The sequence below is a fragment of the Thalia democratica genome, chromosome 7, assembly GCF_965202585.1.
Source record: "Thalia democratica chromosome 7, ktThaDemo2.hap1.1, whole genome shotgun sequence".
Lineage (NCBI taxonomy): Eukaryota > Metazoa > Chordata > Thaliacea > Salpida > Salpidae > Thalia > Thalia democratica.
This window is the reverse complement of record NC_139171.1, coordinates 46,869,380-46,884,272: the sequence shown is the minus strand read 5'-3', so window position 1 is coordinate 46,884,272 and position 14,893 is coordinate 46,869,380. Positions and strand designations below refer to the sequence as shown.

Below are 14,893 nucleotides of genomic sequence, written 5' to 3'. Positions count from 1 at the left end.
ATATTGTTTTAATTAACCGAGAACTTTGTTCAAAAGAAAACCAAGTAAAAAAAAATATATATTTATAAAACCTAAATCTCATTCAAAAAAAAAAAAAATTCTACTAACTCAATTTTTAAAAATAGTAAATTATAACTTTGGATTAGCCATTTATAGACTGAAATTACACTGCAAATCAAATATATTTCAGGAATAAAACTTTGCGACGCTTAGAACAAAAAATCATATATCAGTTTAAATCACACAGACTAGTTTAGAATATATACCAAAAAACAAGTAGTATTATTTGTGTAAGAAAGTACTTTATAAAATTAACAGTTTTTTATTACAACACAATAAAATAAAATTTAGAAAAGAATGCAGTAAAACTAGTAGAAATTGTATGCAAAAAATATTTTTCTTTTTTTGTAAAATTCTAACTATAGTATTACATATAAAATTACTTCTTATACCAATCTATAAACATTATTTTATCTTAGTTTGTATTTCTAGGTTAATATTTGATTTTTTTGTACAAATAAATATTGTCATTTTTGAACACTGTAAAATTAAACAAAAAAACTAAATTAATCTAAAGAAAATAAAAGTATTTTAAATTTTGGAAAGTTAAATACCTTTGGTATTTAAAAGTTAAAAAAGCTAAATATAAAAAAAAAGTTAACATATAAGTTAATCATTGACTATGTAGTCTTACTCTATTATTATATGCAAGAATATTTCGAACCACAGATTATTTATCTTTAATAAATTTTAATTAAGAAACTTTTTATCATTCATTACTGCTAACAATTTCAGCAAAAAATAAGAGCAACTTAAATTTTAAGTTGGTAAATACAAACTAACATGTTAGTCTGTTTAAATGGGTTTAGCATAGATAAATAGAAAAAGTGTAACTACCCAAATAGTTTAAAAACTAACTTTTCAAAAAACCTGGTTACTCATCATATTTAACTTAAATAGTTTTCCAAAAACAAAATGGATTTAATATTATTCAAGTTTATAAAAACAGTATATATAGTTTATTAATTTGGCTCCTTAATAATTAGTATTAAAGAAATTATTTTGAGATTTACAAAGAAATCAGACTAGCTTGATTAATAAAACTTAATTAGAGTCTACACTGGCATGACATTTTGAAAAGTTCAAACAAAAGTTTGAAAAAGTGATAAAAACTGTAATTAATCATATCTTTAATTAGCTAAAAAAAATTGGTTAAATTATCTTAAAAAAGCCAGTTTTTGTATTAAAGTAATTTCAAACGCCTTACAATTTTATTGAAATATGTTTGCAGTTCATTTGCACAGGTAACATATGGACTTCCTTGCTCATTAAAAATGCGACAATTGCTAAAAATTTTGTTAACATCTTCAATAAACTCCTTTTTTGATCTGTAGTCTCTTTTAACTAAATTATCTTCTAAAGTTTGTAAATCCATTGGTTCTGTAATGACTTCATAATATGTAGGAGCTTCAGCTTCATTAACTCTTGTTTTAAAAGGCCAAGCTTTTGGGTGACATGTTAAATATTTAATAACTAATTTTAGTAAAGGATAAATAGATTCCATATCATCTGGACCATTTTTGGAACACTTAATTTTACTAACATTAATATCACACAAACCTGGTATGTTTTCAAAGGGAATACTTTTAACATTACTTGGCCACACCAGTCCAAGGTAAGTTATTGTTTTTCCTTTTTGTTTTTCAGCCATAAGTTTTTTTACAACTTGTCTCTGATTTGCAACAGTAACACTATGTTCGGTATAAGCAATTGAAACTAATTCACAACCCATTAATTTTGCTTGATCATAATCTTTAAGGTAGCCATCATATTTTTTCTTTGGAATTTTTATATCAGCTGAAAATCCTTGTTTTTCAAAATAACCTATAGCATTCACATCTGCATAAGTAAGAAAATGATATATATTTTGCTTGATATGATACTCTTTAAGATGGTTCATTAAATGAGTTCCATAACCACGGACTTGTTCAAGACTTGTTACTGCTAAAAAGACTATTTCAGTAAATCCTTGAGAAGGAAACATTCGGTAACATATGCCACCAACTACAATATTGTTTTTAACTAGAACAAGCGATCTATGGTAAATATCAAATATAAACTTAGCTATATAGTCTTTTGGCATTCTGGGTAACTGGCGAGAAACTACATTTTGCATTTGTAAAAGCCACTCTAATGTTTGACCAGTTGCATTATTGTCATTTGCTACAACATGAAATTCTATTTCACCCATTCTTTCTTGTAGCCTCGCAGATTCATCTCTTGCCATTTGATCACCTTTTTTTGTATTATGCCCTTCTGGCTCAGCTGTTTCATGGTGTACACTTGAAAGAATGTCAATTAAAGTGTCTATAGAGTTATCAGTAGAATTAATCATTGCTCTATCATCTTCACTGAAATGAAGCTTAATTTGTTTTCTATTTTCAAGGTTACAAGTTTCTATTTTTCTTTTAGATGACAAATTAGAATTTAGGTTGGCAGAAATATTACTTTCAACACTGGACATCATAACATTTGATGGAGACATAAGGTCTACAGCACTATTCAAACTATTTGGTACCCCTGGACTTAAACTTGGGCTGAATATGTTACTTAAAGAATCATTTGAATGAGGTGATTGCAATGCAAGATGAGTTTGGGCAAACTCTGAATCCCAAAAAGTAGACTCTCCTGTACTAATTTCTTTTTCTAATAGTGAAAGAAAACTTGGCAGTTTTGATAGAACAAACATAGTTTTGTCATTTTTGCTTTGCGAACGATAGTTGTTTAATAAACGCTTTCTTGTAATAGAAAAAACTTGTCTGAGTAAGTTTCTACCAAAAACATCAATTAAATTATATGAAGGAAACCGAGTACAAATTTTTGGAATTTGACAGTAACAAACCCATTTAGCAAAATCTTTTTGATACTTAATATTTTCTTGAGTTCTTTCTTTAGAGGCATTAGGAATAGGTAAACCTCCTTCATTAAGGAAATCCAAAAATATTTTAGCTAGTTCATGTGTCTGTTGTATTTCTTTTGGCGGCAAATGACTATACTTATACAATACAAAATTAGTAACACCTTTACTAATACTAAGACCTTGAGGATATGGATGTCCAATTTTTTCCTTGGGTAATTCTGGATCAGTGCCATTTTGCTCTATTGTCTTTAGCAACAATCTACTAAGAGCAGCATAAAGTAGTTTAACATGGTTTTCACTTTTTTGTACCATCAACTTTATGTTTTCATTTCCAACAACCATCTCTAAAACCTTATCTATGTCAGATAATGTATAATCTTTAAACTGCATCAGATGATCTCCTAAACTATGATGACAAAGTTTGCATTTTTCTGTTAAAGATGATATGTCAACATAAGCATTATTAATTTCTGAATTTTGAGAATCAACAACAGAAGATGATTTAAAACTAGCACACCTGTGATAACATTCTCGTTTACATCTTGAGTGCTTAGCTATTACTTTTAATTTTTCTATTATTTTCAAACCTTTAAACTCTAAAATTTTCTTTGCAGCTTTTTCCAAATTAATAAAATTTGGAATTAACTGAGATACTATTATTTCATTGTTAGAATTAAGAGCAAAACATTTTGGGCTAGGTAGATCCATATTAAACTAGTAGTACCTAAAAAATACACATAAAAAATAATAATTTCATTTACACATTAAGAAACTTATCAAAATATACTTATTGTTTTCTATAAATTTAGTCAAGCTTTGAAAATTAAACTTTTTGTTTTTTAAATTTTTTATAAACATATAGAACTTTTTAAAAATTATAACTGATAATAATTAGTAAATATTGCTTCTAATTAGTTTTAAACTAACATAAGACTGAGGTCTAAAAATATTTTTCATTTATTTCATTTTTTGTAAACACTAATTAGTAAACTTATTATAACTTCATAAATACTGTTTAAAGTGCAGATGATAAATGTAAAACATGTATATCATTAGATTATTTAATATATTAAACGATAGAACCTAAATTTCAAAACATAAGACTAATTTTTACTTTTCTAGTTTACCTGAATGGTTTTGTCTCGAATTTACAAAATTAGTAAATGTGAAATTTAAGGTATATCTAAATGAATGATATACCTACTTTAACTTTTTAGTAATATGAGAAGTAATACCTTGCTAATATTAAAATGTAAAAACTTATTTAGAAAATATAGTTTACAAGTTTTATAGTATAATATTAACAAGACTGAGACTTTAAAAAAATTTCTAAATAGCCTGAGATATGATGAGTATGTGGTAATGATGCTAATAGGTACTTTTATATATTGTAAATATTGCCAAGTCAGTTAAACAAAACTTATTTGTTTGTTGATCATCATTAAATTTTAGTGAGCTACATTTGGGATAAGGGTATAATAATAATTAATATACTAAATAATAAACTATTTGATAAGTTAAGAGGTTTTATTGCAAAATATTTAAAAAAGAAAACAAGGTTGTTAGATAGTTTTTAGTTAGGTAGAGAGATGGAGAGTTATAGATAATAATACTTTATGAAAAACATACCTGCTAAATTATTACCTAACTTAACTTATGTTCAAGTAAAGTAAAAAAGTGGTCTCCAAAAATAGAAAATATAGTGAGCAGGAATAATTAAAATTTAGTGGTTGTCAGCAGCAATGATGGCTTCATAAGGAGTGCCAAATAAGATAAACTCGGTAGAATAATCAATAAATTCTGTTGTTTCTTATTCTTAAATGTTATATTTTAAATATGTTTAAAAATTTAAATTAATGTGTTTAAAATATCAAAAACATATTAATAATTGACATAGTCTAATTTCTTCCACACTTATATGACATTATAATGTTGCCCATGGTGATGGAATAACTTTATTTTTTCAATTAGATAACATAATTTATAACTAAATATGATGAGCAATTTGCACAGTAGAATGCATATAGTTTGTTCAAAATTTCTAAAGTATAACAATTTATTTAAATATATGCATAATCAGTTTTGTCTGTTTGTATTCTATAACAAATAAAGTTATACGCCCCAGGCTAGCTAAATTAGGGTCATACATGAAAAAATAACTTGAATAAAAATAATATCCTTGCACAGTAAAGCTTAATGCTATTAGCTTACTTTTTCTATAACCCAAAATGTTAGTGATTTTTTACAACCCATAATTGACAAAACCTTGTTTATAAACTTACTTTTTCTTTTCGTATTTTAACTGTTTAATTTTACATAAAGTACTACATAGTTATATAATTATGCAAAATATACAAACTTTTATTGTATACAATAGTTATTTCTTATATAATCAATTTTTCATTATTTTGTGTAAAGTTATTTGAAATTCCACACTTTTTTGTAATTTTTATTTAACATTCGAAGTTTTATGGTTTTTTCTGAAAGTATTAAATTAACAATTTGTTTTGCTTAAATTTTATAATTGTAAGTTTTATTTGTTTTACAGATGAAATTGCCACCCTGTAAAAATTTCAAAATCTTCAAATTAATATAAAAACTATGTTTGGTAACATAAAAAACTAATATTTACTAAGTATTTTAATACTTTTCTATACTACTAGCCTATAGAAAATTAATTCTTTTAAAATTCAAAGTTACCTTAAGTAGCTCAAATGGACACAGGGTTGCCATTTTTTGAATTGAAATAAAACTAGCCTTAGTGACTATAAAATAGCCTATTTTACTGAAATATCTTGAAAATATAGGTATAAAGATATGAATAAATAGGGATAAAATCACTCTTGTTCTTTTTTTTTAATGTTCATTAAATTTTTTTGATACATCATAAAACTATTAAGAAACCTGATAACATACTTTTAGGGTAATTAAATAAAATGATGTCACACCAATATTGAAATGAATTTATATATATAATTTAGGCTCTAGTTAAAACATAGTTTTAAAATGTGCTTATAACAAAATGTATAAAAGTTACTCATTTTAAGAAGTACACATCCAAGTAAGGTACACAGTATTTTTTTATTTTGACAAGGTTAAAAATAATGCACGCACACTTATCTTTTAAATTTAGTGGTGTTGTTTTAGGTTATTTTTAATACTAAATAACTATTTACAGATCAAGATGAAGATATACTTGTAAAGACAATAAAAAAAGATAATCAAAGTTTTTTTGTTAAATAAAGTCCAAATATTGTTTGTGAAAAACCTTATAGGTAATTTTATAATTTTTTTGTTTTATGAAGCATAAATATTTTGCCTGCATCTTTTTGTAGACATAAAATAACAACTAAATCAAAATTTTATTAAAATACAATTTAGTTTCAAAGGAAACTAGATTACTTTTTCTTATATTTTTTGTTATTTTTTAGGTGTTTTAACTGTTTAACAATGTTTCTGTTTATCATTTAAAATTTCATTTTATTTATCAAGTAGTCTTATTTTAATGCATAACTAAATATAGGTAAGTTAATCAAGTGGTGATTTTGTTTTTTGTTATCTCAGCTGAAGTTATGGTACAAAAAAATTTAGTTATAAGTTTATAATTTATAAATATTTATAAGTTTAGAATATCAAACTTTCATTATAAGAATTTTTATTTATGTCAATAAAAAGTTTTGCATGTAGAAATAAAATGTCAAACCTAGTCAAAAGGTCACCAGAAGTTACAGTACTATATCTTTGCCCTAAAAAGCTTGTCTTCATCTTGATCTGTAAACAGTTATAACTGAAAAAGACGTTAAAAGGTATCTGTGGTCTTATGGATTTTTTGCACATCAGGTCTTAGGACCAAAATTTTGAGCTCCTTTTTTTGTTGTTCAATAAACTATAAGTAGTTTTTTTTTCTAATTCCTAAAATCACCACTAAATTTAAAAGATAAGTGTGTGTGTATTATTTTTAACCTCGTACTAAATAAAAATATTGCTTACCTTAGCAGGGCGTACTTCTTAAAAAGAACCTTTAAAAATAAAAGATAAATGTGTTGTTATTAAAAAATAAGTAGGCACCTTACACAGATGCATACTTCTTAAAGTGTTTAACATATTGATGTACTTATTTTGTTTAGCACATTCTAAAATTATGGTTTAGTTAGAGCCTAAATTAAATGAATATAATTTCAGTTCAATATTGATGCAACATCATTCTAGTCAATTACCATTTTTTGTTCATAAAATAATTAAAACTAAACTATTTATTATGGAAAATTTTTTTACCAAGTTTTTTATATAACAAAGTGTACACAACTTTTAATATGTTGAGAACAACTTTTTTCAATTTAACAATATAAAGGTTTGTTTTAAATACTATGAGCAAAACTTAAAGTATACTAATTAATTAAATATAGTTATTGTTTATAAAAAACTATGACTAAATCTTATTTATATAATACTATAATTCAATAAAATACTTATGTGCAAATAGCCACAAAGCAGAAAATTATAGATGACAATAATATTTAAACTGTAGAATTAGTACATAAGATTACTATAAAATATTTAAATATACATAAAGTGGATCAACTGAAACATAAATAAAATGTATGAAAAAACTGACATAAGTTTTTTTTTAAACATTTTAAAATAAGCTGTGTTTCACAATAAAAAACAAAACTAACCTGAGTCAGCCTAAATTTTTCTAAAAAATTAAATTAGTCTTAGTTGGTTTGAGAGTTTCAAAAAAACATCAAACAATCCTGAGTGTGTGGCAATCCTGTGAACTTTGCTAATAACTTAACTTGGAAAAGTTTTTAAAAATGAAAACAGAACATCTCGTACTCCTCAAAAAAAAGTTGTAGGGTGGAGTATTTTTTTTTCATCAGAGCAAATCAAATAAAAAAACAACACAAAAAATAGCTTCTTAACCAAATTCTAGCTAAATGCATTTGAGTTTCCTTTTAAATTTATACTCTGAAAAGCTTAACAGAGAGGACTAAAATTTATCTTCAAACATTATTACTTAGTTTTAGTCTTTGTACTAACAATAACTTTTAAAATTTGTTCATACATTTCTACAAAGTATTTCAAACAGGTAGTTTTTTAAGGTTACATGACAATTCAAATTTGGACAACTGAAATTCCGACAATTCAAATTCTTAAAAAAATATTTAAAAGACTATATCTCAATAACAAATTTAAATTTGAAAAAAAATACATATATATGTAGATCTTATTATAATCTACAAGCAATTTTTTTCATTTTTGCAAAATGTCAAATATTTTTCAAAATCTTTTAAATTTACTAAAAATAACTATGTTTTTTACTTTATTTAAGCCATATCTCAAGTTTTTTTAAATTTGTTTCAAAAAGAAAAAATGGCTTGTAGATATTAATATGACCTACATATGTATCTTTTATTTTTGACAAATGTACATTACATTTTTATTAGTGGCTGTTTCAATTTTTTTTAAGGATTTGAATTATTGGAATTTGGATTGTCTAAATTTGAATAAATATGTACCCGTTTTTTTATGTAGCATTAACTTTTTTTTGTCCATGTGTTTACAACAGGGCTTTAATCCTGCAAGGTCAAACAGGGTTCGTGCGCAATTATTTTTTATTTAGCCTAACTGAGACCAATTTAGCCTGACATTTTTTCAACATAAGGAAAATCCCCTTTAGAAGTTATTTTAGGTATTGGGGGGTCTTGATTAGTACTATTGTAGTCTCCCGACTTCAACCAGCTTTATCTTAAAAATATTTTGAGCTTTAAAAATATGCAAAAAGCAACTCATAGCTTAGTTACAACTCAATAAAATAAGACTAAATTTTGAAAAGGGTGAAAATCCCCCATTCCCTTTACATAACTAATTCAGTGATAAATTTAAAAATAAGTGTTATATCTAATCTATACTAGTGTAAAAATTTAATTTTATATATTACTAAACACAATTGATCAACTTAATTAAGCACTAAGTAAAAACATTATAACCCAAATATTTATAATAAAACAACGTGCACTGTCGTGTTTTATTAAAATTTAAAATGAAATGCTTACACTAGTATTAAAATAAGTAAAAATGTTTGTTATAGTATTTTGCTAATACTTAATTGATACATAACTATAAATCCTAAACTCTAAATAAATACAGTGATTGTTGATGTCATATCAGATTTTAAAAGCTTCTTTTAAATCAAAAAAGGAACTTTTAATATTTTGTTCCTGTAAATAAAAATGAATTGTACCTAAAATTTGTACTCCAACAAAACTTAGTACTTATATCTTAAAGCTAAGTTTTAGTGTTGGGAATGTCTCTAATAACTTTAAACAAACAGTAAAATATCTGAATAAACTGCTAAGAGACTTAATCTAAAAATTATTTGGTATAAAGCCTTTAAATTGGAAATTAAAACAGTTCAACCAACTAAGCTCTGAGAAAAATAGCTGATGTAAACAAATTTAAACAAACAGCTAAGTTGTTGAACTAAACTGTAAAGTTTAAACTGTATTTTTTTATGAAATTTCATAATTATGACGTATATAACCTACTCAAAACAAAATAATGAAGATTCTTAAAATTGTTTATAGATTCAACAAAATGTTTTAAGCATTTATTTTTACAAATACTGACTGATTTTGTCTTTAATAACTATATCTTTATTTAGAATTAATTCACATCTCAATTTGATCTTAAAAAGATTTCTCAATTTTTTTAATCAAAACTTTTCCAGCATTTGAACTGAGAAAAACTGGGTTCTCAAGTTTTTAAATACAAAAACTGATTTAGCCTGACGTTTTTCAACTTTTTTCAAAAAAAACTGATTTAGCCTGACTTAGCCTGACGCGCACGAACCCTGTTCAAATCAGAGAGTTTAAACTAAACCTGTCATTAGGACCCTTACACCATCAGGCCACACTGATCTAAATGCACTTTACAAAACTGAAAGACTAGCAAAATTTTGTTTTTTTAATAACCTTCTCTACAATGCATTTTCATTCAACTTGATCTTAATATTAAAGATCTGTTTGTTTAATTTTAAAATTTTTCAATAGACAACTAATGGAAAATTTATATACTGAGTTGGTAAAATCATATTAAAAATAGAATTAATTTTCAAATTTTTACATAGTTTTTCAGGAAAGGGGATTTTTATAAATAATACTGTGTTATCATATCTATTATGCTAAAAATTAGTAATCGACCGGGTCTATAAAATAAGTATCCGACGAAATTTTCAAAACTTTCTAAGCAAAGGTGAACCCATTGCAATCCCATCTATCTGTTTGTACAATTTACCATCAAAACTAAATTCAACACCCAAACCAGCCATGTTTAGTTTTGATGCTAAAATGTACAACCAGATAGATGGGGTTGCAATGGGTTCATCTTTGGGTCCTATCTTGGCCAATATTTTTATTGGTTACTTAGAAAGTTAATTTTTTTTGAACTGTATAAGTCCTCTTATGTATCTTCGATACGTAGATGACATTTTTATCATGTTTAAAAATAAAGAAGAAAGTTCCAGTTTTCTAATTTACCTAAATAATCTTCACAAAAACCTTAATTTTACAAAAGAAGAAGAACACAACAACTCATTAAAATTTTAGATGCTTGTGTCCAATAATCAGTTGATGGGGAATTCTTAACTAAAATCCATAGTAAATTAAATTCAGAAGCATTATTTGTTCCGTGGGGCGTGGGCATCTTTTGGTCTTGTGAAGCAGAATTTAGGAGTTTTATCGGGTATGGTGCAGCGTTTCACCAAACTTTGTTCTCCTTGCTATTTTAAAGGCGAAATGAAACCACTTCAAAATAATTTCCTTTCACTTGGTTATCCAGGTAACTTAGTTTCGAAAGTTTTAACAAGAGCAAGAAGTTCAACAGCTTCAAAAATGATTGGCCTTCAGAAGTGTCATGTGTCTTAAAACTTCCTTACCTTAGAGATATTTCTGAGAGTTTTTCTAAAAAAATTTCTGAGGAAATGAATTATTAATTATAATTTATTCAACAATTGTCAATTCAAACTAACGCCGTTTCACCTTAAAAAGATTCTTCAGAGCTTTATTAAATTGACAATTAAATTAATGAAGCACAGAAATATATAAAATGAGATTAGGTAACGAGGAAGTAATTAGTTATTAATCAATTAGTAATTACATGCTTGAGCAAACACATGGGAAGTAAGTTAATTAATTAATTGTAAAGACAAAACTAAGCAAAAACTATCTTCAAATAAAATAAAAATGTATGAAAACTTATAAACAAATTGCTAGTAATACAAAAAATAATAAATAGATAAAACTTAAGACGGTAGAATAAACAAAAAATTTAAAACAATAAATAATAAAAAATAATGAATATCAAAATTAAAACTAAAAATAACACTAAAAATAACTAGATCTGAAATGGGGGCATGTCGATGTTAGTTATTTTCTTACATTGAGTGCTTTATCTCTGTCCGCATCAGCAATTCTTTATAGGTTGCATGTAGTGCAATTGTCTGTTTTTTTTGGAACTAAGCAGTTAATTTTAAACAATATTTGTCATTCGATTTTGGAGAATTAATGTTGTTTGATGTAGTAAATTTGGCGAAAACCGTTGATTGTAATTTCTTGATAATGCTATGCTTGTGTTGCTGCCATTTTATCTTAAATGAGTTTCCTGTGAAACCAATGTATTCCTTGTCTCTAACTTTTGCTTTATATACTCCTTTTAAGAGGCATTCACCGTTAGATGGACAATTTATCTTATTTCAACAGTTGCAAGTTCTATTTGTTTTGTTTTCAGCTTCTAAAATCTTTTTGTAATGTGAATTGATAATATTTCTTATGTTGGGCAAACAGCCATACGAGATTTTGATTGTGTTCTTGTTACAAATCTATTAATTAAGGTTTTCAGCCCCGTTTGTTTGAGAACAATATTGTATACTGATCGACCTCTAAGTGGAATTTACAAAGATGTTTCTTCCACCCAAGAAAAAAGTACTACATCTATAAATCTAATTATCACTGTGGTAGTGACTACGTGAGAAAAACATCTCAAAGATTTCATGTAAGAATCGATCAGCATGTTCCGAAAATCTTGAAAAGCTAGTTTGGTGGCCGTTCGGAGAAACCAACGAAAACATACTTCTCGGCGATTGGGCAACATTTGTTGGACAATTTGGAGTGTGCTAAAAACAAGGAGAACTTTCTAGTTTTAGTTAGAGCGGAGAACTCTTTTCAGCTACATAATCTGGAAGCCTTATGCATTCTATCTCTAAGGCCCAGTTTATGTATGCAGAAAAAGTTCGTTTACCAAACTAGACTTTTTAAATCCTTATATTAAATAATTTTAAAGTAATTAGTTTTTCGTAAAAAAAAAATTAAATTGTAATTTTATTTTCATTTTTGTCGATGGTTTATTTTAGTTTGATTTTAATCTAACGAGTTTTATTAGTACAACAAAGTTCTACAGTATGAGCATTTAGTTAATTTTTACATTTGATTATTAGGTCATTTTGTATTTTAAAACTTTAAACTACCGTATAATTTTATTTCAATTTCAATTCAGTTTAATTTAGTAAGATACAATTTTTGATAAGACTTGCTACGAAAGTACTCAAAAAAAATTAAGAAAAATGAAATGTTTTTTGTTATATTTTTCAAATATTATTAGTTGATAGTCAAGTTTTTTAATTGTTGTTTTGTTTTTATCTTATATTTTTTATTTGAATTTTTTTTTTCATTAACGTGTTTTTTTTTAACAAAAATGCTACTTAATTAAAAATTGGTTGTTTTGTTACTTTTATGAATAAAGGTATATTTTTGTCAAATAAAATGTTGAAACGTTACACACAGGTGCTTTTGTTATTTTCTAAAATACTTGATATATATATTATTAAATTTTATAGATCTTTTGTTATTTTCTAAAATACCTGATATATATATATATTTTAATTTTATAGATAAAGATGCTTTATTATCTAATAACTCAACAAGAATTAATTAGTTTTATAATATTTTACTAAAAGTTATTTTATTGCCTTTTTGATTAAAGGAATTTTTAGTTTATTAAGCTATTGGAATGTTTGCATTTACTGTTTTGTCGAATATAGTTTTAAAACTTTGCTCCAACGGAAGTTTGCGAAAGTTTGTAGAACTTTTCTTATTAGTTGTTTAAAATTTGCAAGAAAAATAAAATAAGCGCTTTTCAAACAGTGCGGTTTGCGAGTACCGATGCAGATGCTGCTGCGGCGCCGGAGGAGGAATTTGAATCAGTTTGGAAAGAATACAGTACAGTGGAGGGTTCAGTAGTTGTGTGTTTGTAATAAAAAGAAAATAAATGCATTCAGTGTCATGACAACTTTTTAATTGTATTTTCGACTTTGAATTTTTAACTTATAAAATACAAGCAAAGTTCTAAGTTATATAGCCCTGAGCAACAGTACAATTAAAAAAAAAAATATTGAATGTTTAGAATGTTTAAAAAATAAAATCAATCTACAACAATTTATTTTAACACATGTTTATAAGGTCAAATAATCAGTTAAACAATATTCAACTTATGGTTTATAGCTGGTGATAGATTTACGAAATAGTTATTGGCCAACTAATAGTAGTTCTTAGTACTTGACTGCTTTTTCGATAAATATGGTATAAAGTTTGTTTAGAATGAAGCAAAAAAAAAAATAGGTATTGCATCAGATGTTGAAATAACATTATGAACGAAAAGCATGATTGCGAAAACTTTGAACTATTAATAAGTTATCAAAGCGGTTAAGAAACTGTTCTTTTGAAACAGCTTTTAAATGAGAATTATTAAAAAGTGAATAAAATTTTCCGGTAAAATAAAAAAGTGAATAAAAAATCCCTCTTGATTTGTTCAATAAAGCACTTAAACTTTTTTAAGAAATACTGGTTGACAATAATAGTTGAAGAAATTTATCCTATCTAATTTTTGCTTCTAAAAGGTAAGTTTATCAAGCTAAATAAACATACAAGAAACAGAAAGTTAACTTACTTAAAGTCAAAAAATATTCGATAAGCTTTAGAAACACAATTTAATTTTCAAAAAATGAATACTAGTCGTTGAAGAGGAAAGAGTTAGATCAGGGGTCAGAAAACAGCGGCCCTCAAAGCCAAAATCTAAGGCTCACGAGGTATATTTTAGCTCAAAATAAACATTTCAAAAAAGAGTAATGAGAAAACTTTTTGTAGTAAAAGCTTAAATCAGGCTCTTAATTTAAAAAATACTAACTACTAGTGCTCTACCATTGCTTACTTTTTACACTTTTCGTTTAAAATAATGTTTTCATGTTGATCATTAAAACTATTTCAAAACAACCGTGGAATTTTTTTTTATACAGTGTGGCCTCTAGCAAGTTTTTCTAGAAAAATTAGCCCGCGACTTTAAAAACGCTGCCAACCCTTGAACTAGATTGACTTTTTCAACAATAATAAAAATACACGAAAAAAAACTTTCAAAATAAACAATTTAGATTTTTTCAATTTAAAAAGGTTTTCAAATAAATGTGAGGTAAACAAATACTTTTATAAACTTAGATATCTAAGTTAGTTTAGTTTTTTAATTAATTTCATACTTTGTTTAAAAAGTTGTTTACAGGAGGTTTTACAATTACTGTTTTGATACAAGAAAATTTAACTGCTAGTTTTGAGTTAAAAAACTATTATTTTAATATGTTAAAATGTGTATAAATGTTTTTTACAACATACGTTAAAACAACAGACTACAAAATTCATAACAAACAGAAACTAAATTTTAAAGCTTTTCAGTGAAACTTCAAAAAAAAGCTCCTTGTTTAGTTATTAGCATTTTAAATCAAAACAGAAGATATATAAACTAATATAGTGATAAACGTATGCTTTAAAGTAAAATACAATCAGACGTATAAAACTGTTAAAGATCATTCTTTCCATTGAAAAAGTATACAAAATGTGTAGTTATAAATCATTTTTAAGTTTAGCTGTGCTG

At 25.7% G+C, this 14,893-nt stretch overlaps 1 protein-coding gene across 1 annotated transcript; it reads right to left on the bottom strand.

Moving 5' to 3' along the window:
* Positions 1–855: 855 nt before the first annotated feature.
* Positions 856–3,629, bottom strand: LOC145840417 (histone acetyltransferase KAT2B-like). Its single transcript, XM_082947673.1, has one exon. It carries the CDS (start codon positions 3,626–3,628, stop codon positions 1,244–1,246), a length of 2,385 nt encoding a protein of 794 aa, XP_082803799.1. The 5' UTR covers position 3,629; the 3' UTR covers positions 856–1,243.
* Positions 3,630–14,893: the final 11,264 nt, after the last annotated feature.

Coding starts and splice junctions, on each gene's coding strand:
- LOC145840417 (XM_082947673.1), bottom strand. CDS start 3,628: ATGGATCTACCTAGCCCAAAATGTTTTGCTCTTAATTCTAACAATGAA.